Raw genomic sequence first — 19472 nt, forward strand, 5'->3', positions numbered from 1 at the left:
CTGCAGCTCACCTCTCTGCAGTCACAGGGAAACTGGGCGCAAGTCCAGGGCTGAAGCACTGGTTGAGCATCTCTGGGACATCTGGATCAGTATTTATACTGCCCTCCATGGTGCCCTGCGGTTACAGCCCTCTCCTCTCCATCGACCTCACTAATGTGTGTAAGCATCAGAGCAGAAAGACGGAGGAAAGACAGAGGTTTGGACCCGGGGTCCAAACCTGTGATCACCTATTGGACAAGTACTCTGGGAGCAGAGTTCTTTTAATCAAGTTGGCTGAATGGAGAAATGATTTCAGGGAATTCGCCATCTTATCAGCATTAGATAGATAACCAAGTGGTAAAGAGCTGTCACAGATAAACACACACTAAAGTGTTAAGGACAAATATTAATCAGTAATATGCTATTGCAGTAGGAAAGACAGCCCAGCATGAACTGACCTCAACTTCCATTTGTACAGAGGGCATTTTAAAGGGAGAATGGGAGAGCAGGGAGGGGCAATGGTGGGGTTTACACATGGAAATTCCTGCTAAATGTACAAAAAGCGGGAAGGTGGAGGGCTCGGTCCACATGAAACTTACCTGGGTTTGGTAACTTAAGGCGCTTAAGGAAGTTAGGCTCCTAGCTTCCCACAGAGACTAGGAGATAGGGCCCTATCTATCTTTTTTTTTTTTTTTGGTTGCGTTGTGCCTTCGTTTCTGCACGCGGCCTTTCTCTAGTTGTGGCGAGCGGGGGCTACTCTTCGTTGCGGTGCGCAGGCTTCTCATCGCAGTGGCTTCTCTTGTTGCGGAGCACGGGCTCTAGGCATGCGGGCTTCAGTAGTTGCAGCATGCGGGCTCAGTAGTTGTGGCACGTGGGCCCTAGAGTGCGCTGGCTTCAGTAATTGCGGCACGCGGGCTCAGTAGTTGTGGCTTGCGGGCTCTAGAGCGCAGGCTCAGTAGTTGTGGTGCACGGGCTTAGTTGCTTCGCGGCATGTGGGATCTTCCCGGAAAGGATCAAACCCGTATGCCCTGCATTGGCAGGCAGATTCTTGACCACTGCGCCACCAGGGAAGTGCTAGGGCCCTATCTTGAGGCGTTGGCTGGAATAAACAATAACTTCTGGCAGCCTTGAGTTTTCTCAGGCAGGCACATTCACTGGGCTCTGGCCATCCTAGGGATGTGGCCTTGAGCTGTTGGAAACTGTGTTAGTGTCTGTTCACGTCTTTGGATATGGCAGGAGTAGACTAAATCATTTGTGCTGAGTCTGCAGTTTTTATAGGCTGAGGTTGAGGCCCAGTCAGGAAGAGAGCTTAGAGACGCCCAGCAAGAGTCTAGTCAAGGAGAGGCTCTTTGTCAGCTACACTTCTGGATTCAAATGACCCTGGGTTTCAACCTGCCTCTGTGACAGACGAGCTGGGTGACGACAGGGAAGCAATTTTGCATCACGTAGGGTTAGTTTTCTCATTTGGAAAATGGAGAGAACAGCATTCCCTCCGAGGATTGTTTGAAGATTAAATGAGCTGACCCATGAAGATTAAATACGAAGCCTGCAGTACATGCCAGTGTTTCATGTGGCTGAAATCCGGAGGGGGCTAAAGAGGAGGCTGTGTTCAAGTTGGGATACAGTCCTGAGGGGGACCCACCAGCGCCTGGCACAGCTGAGGCTGCAGCCCTCTCACAGGCTAACGTGCAGAGGAATGAACCCAGGGATCTGGTTACACTGCCAAGCGTGACTCAGCAGGTCTGCCTTCCTAACGCGCTCACAGTTAATGCTGCTGGTTTGGGTACCCCATCTGGAGAAGTGAGGGAGAGGAGAATGGCTAGACTCACCTCACTTTGTCACCTGGATGGAGTAATAGCTCCTAGATATTTAGTACCTACCAGGTGCCAAGAACTGCACATGTATTATTTTGAACCCTTAAAACAACTGGCAGATACTTTTTCTACCCATTTTAGAGGTGAGGAGACTGCGGTTCAAAGAGGTTTTGTGACTTGCCTAAGATCACACAGCTAGTCAGTGAATTCAGACCTAAACTACGAGACTGTAAGAGCTCTTTCCACTCGGAAGCATGGATTTTTACCATCTCTGAGGGGCTTCCTGAGAGGTGTTGGCTGCCTCACCTGGAAAAGGAGGAAGAAGAAAAAGAAGCCCCAGCTAGCCAAGGAGAGCATGTCCTGCCATGAAGAAAGTATGTGAGTGTGTTTCCAAAGCCGGGGAATCTCGGGGGTACCTACTCACTGCCTTAGGGGGCCAGGCTGCGGGTGGGGCGTGGTGAGCCTGTCACGAGTTTCTTTGCATGTGCAAATAAGGAGGGCAGCCCTTGCTGGACCGCTTTTCCTCCTGCTTCTGAGAGTGAATGTCTTCCCGCTTTTCCTCCTGCTTCTGAGAGAGAATGTCTTCCCGTTTAAATGTTGCTCTGAATTACCCCCACCCCCACACACTGTTTGCAAAAAACAAACCAAAAAACACCTTCCATTTGATAGTGTCAGTGTCCCAGCACTGGGACTAAACAACCAAATATTTAAAATCTCACGGTTCGGGGACCCTAAAGGACACCTCAGTTACCACTGTTTTTAGAGAGCAGGTGGAACTAGATTTTTTTCGACCTGAAAACACACTGTTGGGCCCTGACAATGAAATGCTTTGGAATATTTCAAGGCTAAGACTTTGTATAACTTATTAGAGGAAGTGAATGACTATTTCTTACCCAATTCGGTGCTTCTCCCAATGATCTCAGCACAGTGGGAGGACAACGTTTATTCATGTCAAAGTGTTCACATCTCTTCCCTCTGCAGCATCCTGAAAAGATGTTACATTTTGCTTGCTTAGTTCCTCTCCTTGCTTCATTCTTCTTCCCTCTAAGGATACTTTGCTTTTGTCAGTTCCATTCCTGGCAGTGAGTCCACAGACAAGGGGCAATGGAGAATAAGAGAGGAAGTTGGACCTAGAGAAAAAGAGATTAAACAACAACAACAAATCAGAACAAAGACTTACATAAGAACAAGAAAACAGATTGAAAGAAACATGGAAGAAAGAGCCAACACAGATTGTCAGGGAGAAATCTAGGTTGAGAGTTAAATTGTGCTTAATGCCTTGGGCAGACTGAGCCACATGGAGCCGCAAATATATTAGGATTTCAGCACATGCAGTTAATCTTGGGCTGCAGTGTTTGGTTGACCTTGAACTGAAAATTGTGTGAAAGCAGCTAAAGGAAGCTAGTGTGGTTACAGAAGACTACCCCAGAAGATGGGATTTGGGCTGAATCTTGGTAGGTAAGATTTCCTTAAAAAGAGTCAGTAGGATGGGCATGGGGAAGAGGGGCCCCCAAAACTAGGGGACCAGGGGTGAGAAAGCTGCTGGTGGGGTATGGTGAGCACCACAGATGAACAAACCGGAATAAATGAACCTGTGAACCAACACGTGTGCTAAACGGATACACACACCTGTGCACACAAGTGGGGACCCAAGCACGTTGCCACACAAGCCTGTGATATGACTTGAATGAGTGAAAGTAAGGGTCCTGCCTAAGATCACACAGCTGGTTAGCACTTGATTCCCATTTTCAGTTTCTTTCCATTTTAATACTATTTTTCTTCTTTTAGACAAAAACAAATAGCCACATATTAGATGACTTTCAGGGATGCTAAAAACTCATGCCCTGGAATGAGGAAAGTCTGATGCCACTAACAATGTTCATTATTCATGGAAGGGAATGCCTGCTTTTTTTTTTTTTAAATAAATTTATTTATTTATTTATTTATTTATTTTTGGCTGCATTGGGTCTTCATTGCTGTGCACGGGCTTTCTCTAGTTGCGGCGAGCGGGGGCTACTCTTCATTGCGGTGCGCGGGCTTCTCATTGTGGTGGCTTCTCTTGTTGTGGAGCACAGGCTCTAGGCATGTGGGCTTCATTAGTTGTGGCACGTGGGCTCAGTAGTTGTGGCTCGCGGGCTCTAGAGCGCAGGCTCAGTAGTTGTGGCGCACAGGCTTAGTTGCTCCGTGGCATGTGGGATCTTCCCAGACCAGGGCTCGAACCCGAGTCCACTGCACTGGCAGGCAGATTCCACTGTGCCACCAGGGAAGCCCCGGGGAATGCCTACTTATATGGGATATGTGAAAAGCTGCTCTTAGGGGCCATGTCTAATTTTGTTTTATTTGAACTAACTTTAAAATCAGAGCACAATAACAGTTTTATTATCATCTTTTTAAATTATTGTCCCAAACGTAATCCCTCAGCATCAAAGACCAGCAACTCTGGCAGCACAGGCTTTTAATTGAAAAAGAAAAAAGGACAAATGTTAATCCGTTTTTGTTTCTGGAGGAGGGCCATTATTCAGTGTCAGATCCCTACTGCTAGTTAAATAAAAAATATTTCCGAAGAAGGCAGAATAGATTTTTAAACTTTTATTTTTAAATGTCCTATGAGGACTCATATAATAAAATAGGCCCCAGATATTGCCAATATACTGTATTCGCAGTCAGAGCTTTTGATTCACGTAGTCTTTTTTTTTTCCTGTTTTGTTTTTATTTTTTTTTTTATTTTTATTTTTTTAAAAGAAATCTCCATTTTAATTTTTATTTATTAATTTATTTATTTTTGGCTGTGTTGGGTCTTCGTTTCTGTGCGAGGGCTTTCTCTAGTTGCGGCAAGTGGGGGGGGTCACTCTTCATCGCGGTGCGCGGGCCTCTCACTATCGCGGCCCCTCTTGTTGCGGAGCACAGGCTCCAGACGCGCAGGCTCAGCAATTGTGGCTCACGGGCCTAGTTGCTCCACGGCATGTGGGATCTTCCCAGACCAGGGCCCGAACCCGTGTCCCCTGCATTGGCAGGCAGACTCTCAACCACTGCGCCACCAGGGAAGCCCACCTGTTTTGTTTTTAAACCAAAATGACATAATCCTCTGTGTACACTTGATGGCCTGGCACTTTGCACTACTAACTCCAACATGGATGGAACACTTGCTTTCCATGCTTTTAATTGAGGATAGAGAGGTAAATAAAACTCTTGTGGGAAAACTGTCTTCCAAACTCAAGCTCTGAAAAGAACAGTCTTTCTTCTCTACCAGTTACAGCATTATGTAACCTCAGGCAAAACTGCGAGACTCTTTGTGCCTTAGTTTCCTCACTTGTAAAATGAGGATAAAGTGGTAGCTACCCCAAAAGGCCGTTGTGAGGATGAGATAAATTAATCTGTGTAAAGTGCTGAGAAGAGCATCTGGTATCTACTGTGTGTGCTGTTCTGTTGCTGTTGGTGTCTCTATCACTATTAATGCTCTAATAACCGCAAAGATTAACTGGATTGAAGATCTGATGTTCAAGTCATTGGCACAGAAAGTCTAAAGATTAAATGTAAAAGAGGGCAGATCTTAAAGAGCCTAAGAAAATTTGGCATAGAGATTGATTGGAGAGAATGACAGCCTTCGCTGAGGCCGAGTTGCAGAGAATCTAGGCACTCTCTTTTATCCGTGGATGTGGTGTGGTGATCATAGAGAAACCTTGGAAGGTCTCAGGGGTAAAAACGGGAGTGGACATGGAATTAGAGCCAAGCTAAAAGAATTACTATGCAGCTAAGCTGAGGGACTGCATTGTCTGCAAGAACATGTCTGTCTTGGAACAGGCCTCCCTGTTCCCTCAGGGTTGAAAATACCATGAACACTGCAGACTTCCCAGAAAATGTTTATGCTTTCAAAAGATTACATGGAGATACTTGGAAAAGAAAACTGAGAACCTTTTCATAACAAACAGGAAGGCTAAGGCGGAAATGACATTCTCCTTAACAAATTTTAATTTAGGTCAATGATGGGAATGGGCTGGGGTAAGTAAACACTTAGGAGTCCTTCACAGGAAGACAAATGGTGTCCTAGGGACACACTCAGGATTCCCTCAGAAAATAATTGTCATGTCTAATCCTAATAAAGAAAGAAAATTCTAGTATTTTTAATGCTTTTAATTTCTTTTGGTCATATAGCTCACCAGGGGACTCATCAAGACCTTAAAAGAAGGTTAGAAAGTTCAAATATTCCTGTTTGGAGCTGAAGAAGGGTTAAGGAAAAATTGCTTTCCAAACTGGTGGTCACTTTCTTCTTCCCACCACCTTAAAAACAAACTATTATGCCTTTTTCTGTTTTCCCTGAACATGACTCTATGATTTTGCTTATGGTGTGCTCCTTTTTTGGAATATCTTTCCCTGAAAATTTTTACCTGATAAATTCTTAACCTTAACAGCCCAGTACAGAGGTGACCACTATACTGCTTTTATAATCTCCTAGGGTAAAATGACTACATTATTTGCAGTCCTGTAGTAATACTCTATTTTGAGTATCATATACTCTATTTTGTTTGTTTACCACATAGTCTGTTCTGTTTATTTGTTTACATGTCTGTTTTCTCTTGTACACTGTGAAGGACCTAAGGACAGGAATCATTTGCCTAAAAATGTACACAGCACATTGTAGGTGCATAAATGTAAACATTTGTATGAGATAAAATCTGAACACCTTAAGTGAGTACTGATTCTCAAGCTAAGATTGTAGAAAATAGAAGTGGGATTAAGTTTAACCCCAGGAGTGTCCCTTTAGCAAATTTCCAGCAGGATCATCAGGTAATTAATAAGATAATTCCCTTTGATTTAAATAGCCCATCACTAGGAAGGGGCACTGTTTTCTCCTATAGGTCATCACCATGACTCAGGTGGATTTACTTATGTTTTCATGTAAATTACCCATGACTGATCTTCGGATTTGCTGCTTGGTGCTCCTACCTATACCTTCACTCTGCTTTTGCGTGTGGAATATTTTAATACTCAGAACCCACAACTTCTTCCCCTGTCCCTTCTATAAACCTCACAAAAGTCCCTTCTTTTATAAGGTCATTACTGTTTGACAGGAAATAGATTTGAATGAAATCCTTTCTGGAGCTTGTCATTAAGTAGGCACCCCCGAAAGTATATGTGGGAGTAGGCTTTAAATTCAGATTTATTTTATCCTGGAAGAGAAGCTCATGTTTTGTTAGTATGGGTCGAATGCAACAAACCAAATCTGAGGAAAAGGAAGATAATGAATATTTATTAAGCACTTTCCATGTCCAAGCACTGCTGTAGGTAACATAATGTTATTTCATTTTATCTTAACAATGCTATGGGATATGTCCTGTTAACATGTTTTAAGGATGAAGAAAGTGAAGCTAAATGAGATTAAGTCACATAGTTGAGGTCATTTAATCAGTAAATGATAGAGCTAGTATTCAAATGCAGGTCTGATCTGAAAGCCAATGAAAATGCCACTCTACAACCACACCCACGGGAAAAGACTCCTCACACCTACCTCTGGTTAGGCTTACCAGCAACAACCAGATCTCCAGTGGGCACTTCTTCCTGAATGCTTTCAGACCGCTTTTGTAATTTATCTCCAGCCCTGACCTCTTCCCTGACTTCAGGCTCCTCTAACTGCCTACTCAACACGTCCAGTTGGATAGCTGCTGTGCATCTCAAACTCAACGCGTATGAAAACCGAACTTCTGATTCTGGGCCTCCACCCAAACATGCTTCTCCTGCATCTTTCCTTTTTCAGGAGATGGCAACTCCATTCTTAGGAATTTTAGGGCCACACAAAGGAATTATCCTAGACTCCTCCTTTTCCCTCTTCTACCCACATCCAATCCATCTACAAATCCTGTGGGCTGTATGTACCTTTGAAGTTTACCTCAGAGGGTTGTTATGAGCAGGAATGAGTTGATATTTATAAAGTTGCTAGAACAGTGTCTGGCATATGTAATAAGCTCTATGAGTATTTATTGAGCAAAAGAAACATCCAGCATCCTACTGCTACTCTCTGTCCCCACTCTCCCACCCTAGGTCCAGGCAGCAACATCGCTCACCTAGACTACTGACTGCAGTAAGTCATCACCTAAGTGGTCTCCCTGCTTCCAGCCTTGTCCTCCTAGAGCCTACTCTCCAAGCAGCAGAGCAATCCTTTAAAAACCCAAGACATATCGTGTCACTGCTCTAAACCATCCAGAAGTTTTCCATCTTACTCAGAATAAAATATAACCAAGTCCTTTCACGGATTATAGCCTTGATAGCTAATCTACAGGATGCCTGCCCCCACCCGCCCTCACCTCTGACCTGCTCTTTTATCCACTGGGTTCTCTCTGTTCCACTCCTCCTGGCCTCCCGGCTGTCCTCAGCCCTGTCGAGCATACTCTTCATCACCATGCGTGCATTTGCTATCCCGCTGCCTGGAACACTCTTCCCTTAGATATTCGCAAGGCCTGTTCCCTCACTCACTCAGGTCTCTTCCCAAATGTCATCTCATCAGAGAGGCCTCCTTTGTTCACCCGACCCCTACATGTGTCAATCTCTATTACCTCCCTGTTTAATTTTAATCTAGAGCACTTATCACACTTGACACTTAGCTCTTTGTTAATTGAGTTATTGCTTCTCTCTTTGCCCCTGATGTCAGTTCTAAAAGGGCAGGGCCTTTGTTTCGTTTGTCACTATAACCCCAGTACTCAAAACTATGCCAGGCACATAGTAGACAAATTTGTTGAATACAGGGAAAACATGTATATATTCACTCATTTTCAACTTACGGTTGTCTGTAACATATTCCTAAAATGTCACAGAGAATGAAACAAATTCTATAAAATCCCCCGTATTACAGAATGAGTTCAGTTTTCAGCAGGAATATTTTATTTTTAAATATTAAGAATTGTATTTTTAAATCTTTCCTTTCATTTGAGTAAAACTGACAAAAGATGAGTCAAGCCAATTTTACCTTTGTACCTAATTACTTATCAGTAGTCACAAAACTGTTATCAATAGTCACAAAAATATCTATAAATGAGATATAAAGACTTTCCCCTCTCAAATTTACCTTATTGGTTATGTCCAAGACTTTTTTTCTCAAAAAATATCTCCCACTACATATTCAAACACAGAAATGTGAAAGAGCAGGGTTTAGATTTTGGAGACAGCAGCTAAGTGATCGGGTAATCTCCCATGGGACATTCTACCAGTAAATTTGGGCATTTGTTGATGAAAATACTTCTCACATCTTGCCTCACTAAGATTATATATCATCTGATGGTTGCCATGGAAATAGCAGTAATGCTAACAAGGATTAGCCCCATAGGGTTTTACCACTGGCTACAGAATTATTTTCTGTTAAGTCACTGGGGAAGCAATACAGATACTATGTGGGGATAAAAAGCTGGTGACACTTAAGTAGTGGAGCTCAAACTCTTCCTCCAAATCAGAGGCGATCCATTCTTTACCCTGATAATACCTACAGCTTCATCATCTAAGTTCTGAGCCTCTTTAAACCCTACATCCTCCACAGAGCCTTTCCTAATAAACCCTAGCTCTCAGTTCCTGCTTCTATCTCTCAATTCATATTTTTAAAATGGGCTTCATATCATAATTTAATTATCTAATGATAGTGCCTTGCATGGCTCTCCAGATGCAAACTGAATGAACAGTCCCTGAGTGCCTACCCTGCACCAGGCACCAGTGCTAAGTGCTGTCACGTGAATTATTTCCTGAAGTCCTCATAATGATACCTGTTAGGCAGGTATTATGAACCCACTATTTAGATGAGGAAACTGAACTTTGGAGAGGTTAAGTTACTTTCCCAGTACAATAAGTTAAATGTTTCCTCAAAGCAATCACAGGTGTTTGACTGTAGGCTCCTGGAGGAAAGGGTGGCTCGCCTTCTGCCACTTCTCCAGGATTCAGAAAGGGCTTGGCTCACAACAGGCAATCAATTGAAAAAAACATGACTTAAAGAAAACCAACTGTGAAAAAAATAAAAAGAACTATACTTGATGTAAGCAGACAGGGAGGCAGAGACTGCTGGGTTTTTTGTTTGTTTTGTTTTTGTTTAAGAAATCAAATGTACTGAAAGACACAACAATGGCCATTTACTATTTTGGAAAAAATTAATTAAATCTTATGTAAAGCTTTAACTATGAACATACTGTTTGGTCATGATCAGTTGTGAGATACAGATATGCTGGCAAGTCATTTGTTATTACTAATAAAGTAATGAAGTATTAATAAATATTTCATTTCTTCAAAAAATTTCAATGTAACAAACTCAAAATGTTCACTCACTATATTTTCTTGACTAGAAGAGAAAGGGTATTGTATTATAGTTAGAGCTAGCCCTCTGGGCAAACTAAACATGTGTCTCAATGAAAAAAAGGATTAACAACTAAAAAATATTGGGACAGGGATAACCTGTCACCGGACTCCATTCCTAACTGGGTGAACATAAGCAATTCATGTAAGCAATCTGGCCTCTGTCTCCTCAAGCTTCAAACACATGGGACAAACTAACTCTACCCATGGCCAGACCACCCTTCAGGGGCAATTAGATGTTACTTTGTGTTCTGAGTTGGCATCTGTTCTATTTTTTTGTTTCTCCAAGGATGGTGAGGGAGCAAGAGGCACTTACTACTTCTGGAAACTGTCTAGTGTGTTGGCTTCGTGAAAATAAAACCCATAAATTTTGAAGCTGACTCAGTTGCCTCCTTCTGAGAAAAATGAAAGGTCAAGGGATGAGTCTCTTAAAAAATTCAGATTAAAAAAATAGAAATTTATTATGTAAGCCTGGAAACAAAAAATGTCTTTATGATTTTAAACAAAGTAAGTTGTTTCCAAGTGAATGTCCACTTCTCAGGAAGAGTTAAGAGATTAAAAACACATCTAACATTCTCAGCCATTAAATACATAATAGAAACCCATTTCCTACTTCTCCAGTGTGTTGGAAAATTGATTAATGTCTGCCAAGGATTTCAGATATACAGTGTTATCTCACTGCTAAGCGCTATTCTATTTAAACTTGTTTCTGCTTCCTTTCTGTCAACTCCCATGGCTATCTGGGATGCAATGATGGAGATTATTAATTAACTGCAGTCTTATAAGCCTGAAAATTCTCGGGAGCAGGGAAGCTTAAAAAGACAGAAATGAAAATTTGGGCACATTCAGACAGAGCTTCATTTAAATGTTAGAATAATTATACCAAATCAAAAAGAATCCAAATAACCTGTCACCTCAGAGCTCCTAGGTGGAAAAGAAGGTGCTGTGTAAGTCAAAATGATCATTCATTAATACACCTAACATACTAAGGAAAAGCAAAAAGGCAACAATTTCAAATAATGTAATCCAATACTGTTTCAACACACAGTTACTGAACATCCACCACAGGCAAGGCAAGATTTTAGGCATTGATTAGGATGCAGCCCTGCATTCAAGGAAGGACATGAAACAGGTAAATGAACAAACAGATTTCACATTTGCTAAAGTGAAAACAACAACATAGAAGCACATATTTTAAAACATTCAGTTGACAGAATTTAAGTTCTGGAAAGTGAATCTTCAAATAAAGCATACTGAATCAATGTCTTTATTTATTAATTTGATCATGTTTAATTGATACTTCTATACAAGGAGATTCAACATTTCTAAGCTTTCCAGCCAATCAGCCATAATCACTATATAAACCCACATGACTAGGTATTAGGCAGCATGAAAGAAATACATTTCCAGATGAACTTTAGAAAAAAACAAGGAAATTGCTTACTGATTCTATAGTTTGTTCCCACACTGAACAACGTGTAGCTAGTTTACACTGTAGAAAAATTAAACTAGAATAAAGGCTATGCTGCTGATTATGGAGTAAATTCATAGAAGTCCTGAATCATCTTCCATGCTTAGACCTTCTGATCCATTCATTTTACTGCTAGGAATCTATCTTTAGGAATAATCATCAGAGAAGCTGTCAAAGCTTTATGTACCTAGCAATCCCCTATGTGTATATCCTACAGAAATGTGTGTTCAGGTCTGTCAGAATATATGTCCAAGATTGTTTATAACAGCCTGATTTGTTAACAGCTAAAACCTATAAACAACCATTACCAGAAAAATAGGTAAGTTATATACTCACACAATGGAATACAATACACCAAAGCAAATGAATTACCTAAGCTACAAGTATCAACATGGATGAACTATAAAAACAAAATGTTAAGCAAAAGAAGTCAGACACAAAATAATTCACACTGTATGATTCCATTGATGCAAAATTCCAAAACAGGCCAAAAAAACAGTATTATTTACAGATACAGACTTAGCAAGTAAAACTCACTAGACAGCAAAAGAAGGGAATGATTACCATAAAAGTCTGGATAGTGGTTCCTCTGGAAGAAGGCGGTTGTACTGTCACTATTTGCAGATGACATGATATTATATATAGAAAACCCTAAAGACTCCACCAAAAAACTATTAGAATAAACTAGTTCTGTAAAATTGAAGGATATAAAATCAATATACAAAAATCTGTTGCATTTCTATACACTAATAATGAATTATCAGAAAGAGAAATTTAACAATCCCATTTACGATTACATAAAAAAGACTAAAATAGCTAGGAATAAATTTAACCAAGGAGGTGAAAAACCTGTACATTGAAAACTATAAGATATTAATGAAAGAAACTGATGAAGACACAAATAAACAGAAAGATATTTCATAATCGTGGACTGGAAGAATTATACTGTTTAAATGTCCATACTACTCAAAGCAATCTACAGATTCAATGCAATCTCTATCAAAATTCCAATGGCATTTTTCACAGAAGCAGAACAAACAATCCTAAAATTTGTATAGAACCACAAAAGACCCCAAAATGCCACAGCAATCTTGATAAAGAACAAAGGTGGAGGCAGTACACTCCCTGATTTCAAACTCTACTACAAAGCTATAGTAATCAAAATAGTATGGTATTGGCACTGGAGAGCAGGGAAGTTTGCTAGTTTGGCTGGGCCAGAGGTGGTCTGGAGTTCTCAGGCAAATAATAAGCTACCCTGTGAAGTGCAGGTGGGGAGGATATAATTAGCAACCAATGACCTGCAGCAGGGAGTCTGAGTGTTGGTGGGGGCAGGAAGATTTCAGAGCACAGCATCACATGGAGGTTCTAGTTTACATGTGCAAAGAGCTGAAGAAGGACAAGGGTGCAAACACTGCAAAAAGACCATGCTGTGGAAGGCTCCACCAGATGTCCTCACACCCACACCTCTGACCCCCAACCTGCACCAGAAACAGCAAGAGAGCTTCTTTCTCCTACAACGTCCCACTAGCACCAGTGCCCCGTCCTAGAGAAAGCTTAACGTCATGTTCATTTTAAAGAAGAAAGACTTGGAGCCTGAACAAAGATGGCGGAGTAGAAGGACGTTCTCTCACTCCCTCTTGTGAGAACACCAGAATCACAACTAGCTGCTGGACAATCGTCGACAGGAAGACACTGGAACTCACCAAAAAAGATACCCCACATCCAAAGACAAAGGAGAAGCCACAATGAGACGGTAGGAGGGGCGCAATCACAGCAAAATCAAATCCCATAACTGCTGGGTGGGTGACTCACAAACTGGAGAACACTTATACCACAGAAGTCCACCCACTGGAGTGAAGGTTCTGAGCCCCACGTCAGGCTTCCCTACCTGGGGGTTCAGCAACGGGAGGAGGAATTCCTAGAGAATCAGACTTTGAAGGCTAGTGGGATTTGACTGCAGGACTTCGACAGGACTGGGGGGAACAGAGACTCCACTCTTGGAGGGCACACACAAAGTAGTGTGTGCATCAGGACCCAGGGGAAGGAGCAGTGACCCCAGGGGAGACTGAACCAGACCTACCTGCTAGGGTTGGAGGGTCGCCTGCAGAGGCGGGGGGTGGCTGTGGCTCACCACAGGGACAAGGGCACTGGCAGCAGAAGTTCTGGGAAGTACTCCTTGGCATGAGCCCTCCCAGAGTCGGCCATTAGCCCCACCAAAGAGCCCAGGTAGGCTCCAGTGTTGGGTTGCCTCAGGCCAAACAACCAACAGGGAGGGAACCCAGCCCCACCCATCAGTAGTCAAGCGGATTAAAGTTTTACTGAGCTCTGCCCACCAGAGCAACACCCAGCTCTACCCACCACCAGTCCCTCCCATCAGGAAACCTGCACAAGCCTCTTAGATAGCCTCATCCACCAGAGGGAAGACAGCAGAAGCAAGAAGAACTATCATCCTGCAGCCTGTGGAATGAAAACCACATTCACAGAAAGATAGACAAAGTGAAAAGGCAGAGGACTATGTACCAGATGAAGGAACAAGATAAAACCCCAGAAAAACAACTAAGTGAAGTGGAGATAGGCAACCTTCCAGGAAAAGAATTCAGATTAATGATAGTGAAGATGATCCAGGACCTCGGAAAAAGAATGGAGGCAAAGATCGAGAAGATGCAAGAAATGTTTAACAAAGACCTAGAAGAATTAAAGAACAAACAAACAGAGATGAACAATACAATAACTGAAATGAAAACTACACTAGAAGGAATCAATAGCAGAATAACTGAGGCAGAAGAACAGATAAGTGACCTGGAAGACAGAATGGTGGAATTCACTGCTGCAGAACAGAATAAAGAAAAAAAATGAAAAGAAATGAACACAGCCTAAGAGACCTCTGGGACAACATTAAACACAACAACATTCGCAGTATAGGGGTCCCAGAAGGAGGAGAGAGAGAAAGGACCCAAGAAAATATCTGAAGAGATTATAGTCAAAAACTTCCCTAATATGGGAAAGGAAATAGCCACCCAAGCCCAGGAAGCGCAGCGAGTCCCATACAGGATAAACCCAAGGAGAAACACACTGAGACACATAGTAATCAAATCGGCAAAAATTAAAGACAAAGAAAAATTATTGAAAGCAGCAAGGGAAAAACGACAAATAACATACAAGGGAACTCCCATAAGGTTAACAGCTGATTTCTCAGCAGAAACTCTACAAGCCAGAAGGGAGTGACACAATATATTTAAAGTGATGAAAGGGAAGAACCTACAACCAAGATTACTCTACCCAGCAAGGATCTCATTCAGATTCGATGGAGAAATCAAAAGCTTTACAGACAAGCAAAAGCTAAGAGAATTCAGCACCACCAAACCAGCTCTACAACAAATGCTAAAGGAACTTCTCTAAGTGGGAAACACAAGAGAAGAAAAGGACCTACAAAAACAAACCCAAAACAATTAAGAAAATGGTCACAGGAACATACATATCGATAATTACCTTAAACATGAATGGATTAAATGCTCCAACCAAAAGACACAGGCTTGCTGAATGGATACAAAAACAAGACCCATATATATGCTGTCTACAAGAGACCCACTTCAGACCTAGGGACACATACAGACTGAAAGTGAGGGGATGGAAAAAGATATTCCATGCAAATGGAAATCAAAAGAAAGCTGGAGTAGCAATTCTTATATCAGACAAAATAGACTTTAAAATAAAGACTATTACGAGAGACAAAGAAGGACACTACATAATGATCAAGGGATCAATCCAAGAAGAAGATATAACAATTATAAATATATATGCACCCAATTTAGGAGCACCTCAATACATAAGGCAACTGCTAACAGCTATAAAAGAGGAAATCAACAGTAACACAATAATAGTAGGGGACTTTAACACCTCACTTACACCAATGGACAGATCATCCAAAATGAAAATAAATAAGGAAACAGAAGCTTTAAATGACACAATAGACCAGATAGATTTAATTGATATTTATAGGACATTCCATCCAAGAACAGCAGATTACACTTTCTTCTCAAGTGCGCACGGAACATTCCCCAGGATAGATCACATCTTGGGTCACAAATCAAGCCTCGGTAAATTTAAGAAAACTGAAATCATATCAAGCATCTTTTCTGACCACAACGCTATGAGATTAGAAATGAATTACAGGGGAAAAAACGTAAAACACAAACACATGGAGGCTAAACACTACGTTACTAAATAACCCAGAGATCACTGAAGAAATCAAAGAGGAAATCAAAAAATACCTAGAGACAAATGACTATGAAAACATGACAATCCAAAACCTATGGGATGCAGCAAAAGCAGTTCTAAGAGGGAAGTTTATAGCTATACAAGCCTATCTCAAGAAACAAGAAAAATCTCAAATAAATAATCTAACCTTACACCTAAAGGCACTAGAGAAAGAAGAAGAAACAAAACCCAAAGTTAGCAGAAGGAAAGAAATCATAAAGATCAGAGCTGAAATAAATGAAATAGAAACAAAGAAAATAGCAAAGATCAATAAAACTAAAAGCTGGTTATTTGAGAAGATAAACAAAATTGATAAACCATTAGCCAGACTCATCAAGAAAAAGAGGGAGAGGACTCAAATCAATAAAATTAGAAGTGAAAAAGGAGAAGTTACAACAGACACCGCAGAAATACAAAGCATCCTAAGAGACTACTACAAGCAACTCTATGCCAATAAAAGAAAGAAATGGACGAATTCTGGAAGAAATGGACAAATTCTTAGAAAGGTATTACCTTCCAAGACTGTACCAGGAAGAAATAGAAAATATGAACAGACCAATCACAAGTAATGAAATTGAAACTGTGATTAAAAATCTTCCAACAGGGGCTTCCCTGGTGGCACAGTGGTTAAGAATCCACCTGCCAATGCAGGGGACACGGGTTCGAGCCCTGGTCCAGGAAGATCCCACATGCCGCGGAGCAACTAAGCCCGTGCACCATGACTACTGAGCCTGCGCTCTAGAGCCCACGAGCCACAACTACTGAGCCCGTGTGCCACAACTACTGAAGCCTGCGTGCCTAGAGCCCGTGTTCTGCAACAAGAAAAGCCCACGCACAAAGCCCACACACCACAACAAAGACCCAGTGCAGCCATAAATAAATAAATTAAATAAATAAATTTATTTTTTAAAAAAATCTTCCAACAAACAAAAGTCCAGGACCAGATGGCTTCACAGATGAATTCTATCAAACATTTAGAGAAGAGCTAACACCCATCCTTCTCAAACTCTTCCAAAAAATTGCAGAGGAAGGAACACTCCCAAACTCATTCTATGAGGCCACCATCACCCTGATACCAAAACCAGATAAAGACACTACAAAAAAAGAAAATTACAGACCAATATCACTGATGAATATAGATGCAAAAATCCTCAACAAAATACTAGCAAACAGAATCCAACAACACATTAAAAGGATCATACACCATGATCAAGTGGGATTTATCCCAGGGATGCAAGGATTCTTCAGTATATGCAAATCAATCAATGTGATACACCATATTAACAAATTGAAGAATAAAAACCATATGATCATCTCAATAGATGCAGAAAAAGCTTTTGACAAAATTCAACACCCATTTATGATAAAAACTCTGCAGAAAGTGGGCATAGAGGGAACCTACCTCAACATAATAAAGGCCATATATGACAAACCCAGAGCAAACATCATTCTCAATGGTGAAAAACTGAAAGCATTTCCTCCAAGATCAGGAACAAGACAAGGATGTCCACTCTCACCGCTATTATTCAACATCATTTTGGAAGTCCTAGCAGTGGCAATCAGAGAAGAAAAAGAAATAAAAGGAATACAAATTGGAAAAGAAGAAGTAAAACTGTCACTGTTTGCAGATGACATGATACTATACACAGAGAATCCTAAAGATGCCACCAGAAAACTACTAGAGCTAATCAATGAATTTGGTAAAGTTGCAGGATACAAAATTAATGCACAGAAATCTCTTGCATTCCTACACACTAACGATGAAAAATCTGAAAGAGAAATTAAGGAAACACTCCCATTTACCACTGCAACAAAAAGAATAAAATACCTAGGAATAAACCTACCTAGGGAGACAAAAGACCTGTATGCAGAAAACTATAAGACACTGTTGAAAGAAATTAAAGATGATACCAACAGATGGAGAGATATACCATGTTCTTGGATTGGAAGAATCAATATTGTGAAAATGACTACACTACCCAAAGCAATCTACAGATTCAATGCAATCCCTATCAAATTACCAATGGCATTTTTTACAGAACTAGGACAAAAAAAATCTTAATATTTGTATGGAGACACAAAAGACCACGAATAGCAAAGCAGTCTTGAGGGGAAAAAAACGGAGCTGGAGGAATCAGACTCCCTGACTTCAGACTATATTACAAAGCTACAGTAATCAAGACGATATGGTACTGGCACAAAAACAGAAACATAGATCAATGGAACAAGATAGAAAGCCCAGAGATAAACCCACGCACCTATGGTCAACTAATCTATGACAAAGGAGGCAAGGATATACAATGGAGACAAGACAGTCTCTTCAATAAGTGGTGCTGGGAAAACTGGACAGCTACATGTAAAAGAATGAAATTAGAACACTCCCTAACACCATACACAAAAATAAACTCAAAATGGATTCGAAACCTAAATGTAACACTGGACACTATAAAACTCTTAGAGGAGAACATAGGAAGAACTCTCTTTGACATAAATCACAGCAAGATCTTTTTTGATCCACCTCCTAGAGTAATGGAAATAAAAACAAAAATAAACAAATGGGACCTAATGAAACTTAAAAGCTTTTGCACAGCAAAGGAAACCATAAACAGGACGAAAAGACAACCCTCAGAATGGGAGAAAATATTTGCAAATGAATCAATGGACAAAGGATTCATCTCCAAAATATATAAACAGCTTATGCAGCTTGATATTAAAAAAAAAAACAACCCAATCCAAAAATGGGCAGAAGACCTAAATAGACATTTCTCCAAAGAAGACATACAGATGGCCAAGAAGCACATGAAAAGCTGCTCAACATGGCTAATTATCAGAGAAATGCAAATCAAAACTACAATGAGGTATCACCTCACACCAGTTAGAATGGGCTTCATCAGAAAATCTACAAACAACAAATGCTGGAGAGGGTGTGGAGAAAAGGGAACACTCTTGCACTGTTGGTGGCAATGTAAACTGATACAGCCACTATGCAGAACAGTATGGAGGTTCCTTAGAAAACTAAAAATAGAATTACCATATGATCCAGCAATCCCACTACTGGGCATATACCCTGAGAAAACCACAATTCAAAAAGACACATGCACCCCAATGTTCACTGCAGCACTATTTATAATAGCCAGGTCATGGAAGCAACCTAAATACCCATCGACAGATGAATGGATAAAGAAGATGTGGTACATATATACAATGGAATATTACTCAGCCATAAAAGTGAATGAAACTGGGTCATTTGTAGAGACGTGGATGGACCTAGAGACTGTCATACAGAGTGAAGTAAGTCAGAAACAGCAAAACAAATATCGTGTATTAAAGCATATATGTGGAACCTAGAAAAATGGTACAGATGAACCAGTTTGCAGGGCAGAAATTGAGACACAGATGTAGAGAACAAACGTATGGACACCAAGGGGGGAAAGCCACGGGGGGCTGGGGGTGGTGGTGTGATGAATTGGGCGATTGGGATTGACATGTATACACTGATGTGTATAAAACTGATGACTAATAAGAACCTGCTGTATAAAGAAAAAAAAGAAGAAGAAGAAGAAAGACTTAAGTTTCTCAGATCTGTGGGTTTATACTTTCCAGCAAGTTTGGATAATTTTCAGCCATTA

The 19472-nt window shown here is 41.0% G+C and overlaps 1 protein-coding gene across 1 annotated transcript in view; it reads right to left on the reverse strand.

Annotated features, from left to right (window-relative positions):
* LOC118880039 (BICD family-like cargo adapter 1) overlaps positions 1–19472 on the reverse strand; it is a 51577-nt gene that overhangs the window by 13919 nt on the left and 18186 nt on the right. Inside the window, exon 4 of the mRNA XM_036823397.1 lies at positions 2687–2923. Coding sequence (XP_036679292.1) covers positions 2858–2923 — 66 coding nt within the window. The 3' untranslated portion in view covers positions 2687–2857. The remainder of the gene's footprint in view (positions 1–2686; positions 2924–19472) is intronic.

This window comes from Balaenoptera musculus, chromosome 14 (genome assembly GCF_009873245.2).
Source record: "Balaenoptera musculus isolate JJ_BM4_2016_0621 chromosome 14, mBalMus1.pri.v3, whole genome shotgun sequence".
NCBI classification, from domain to species: Eukaryota; Metazoa; Chordata; class Mammalia; order Artiodactyla; family Balaenopteridae; genus Balaenoptera; species Balaenoptera musculus.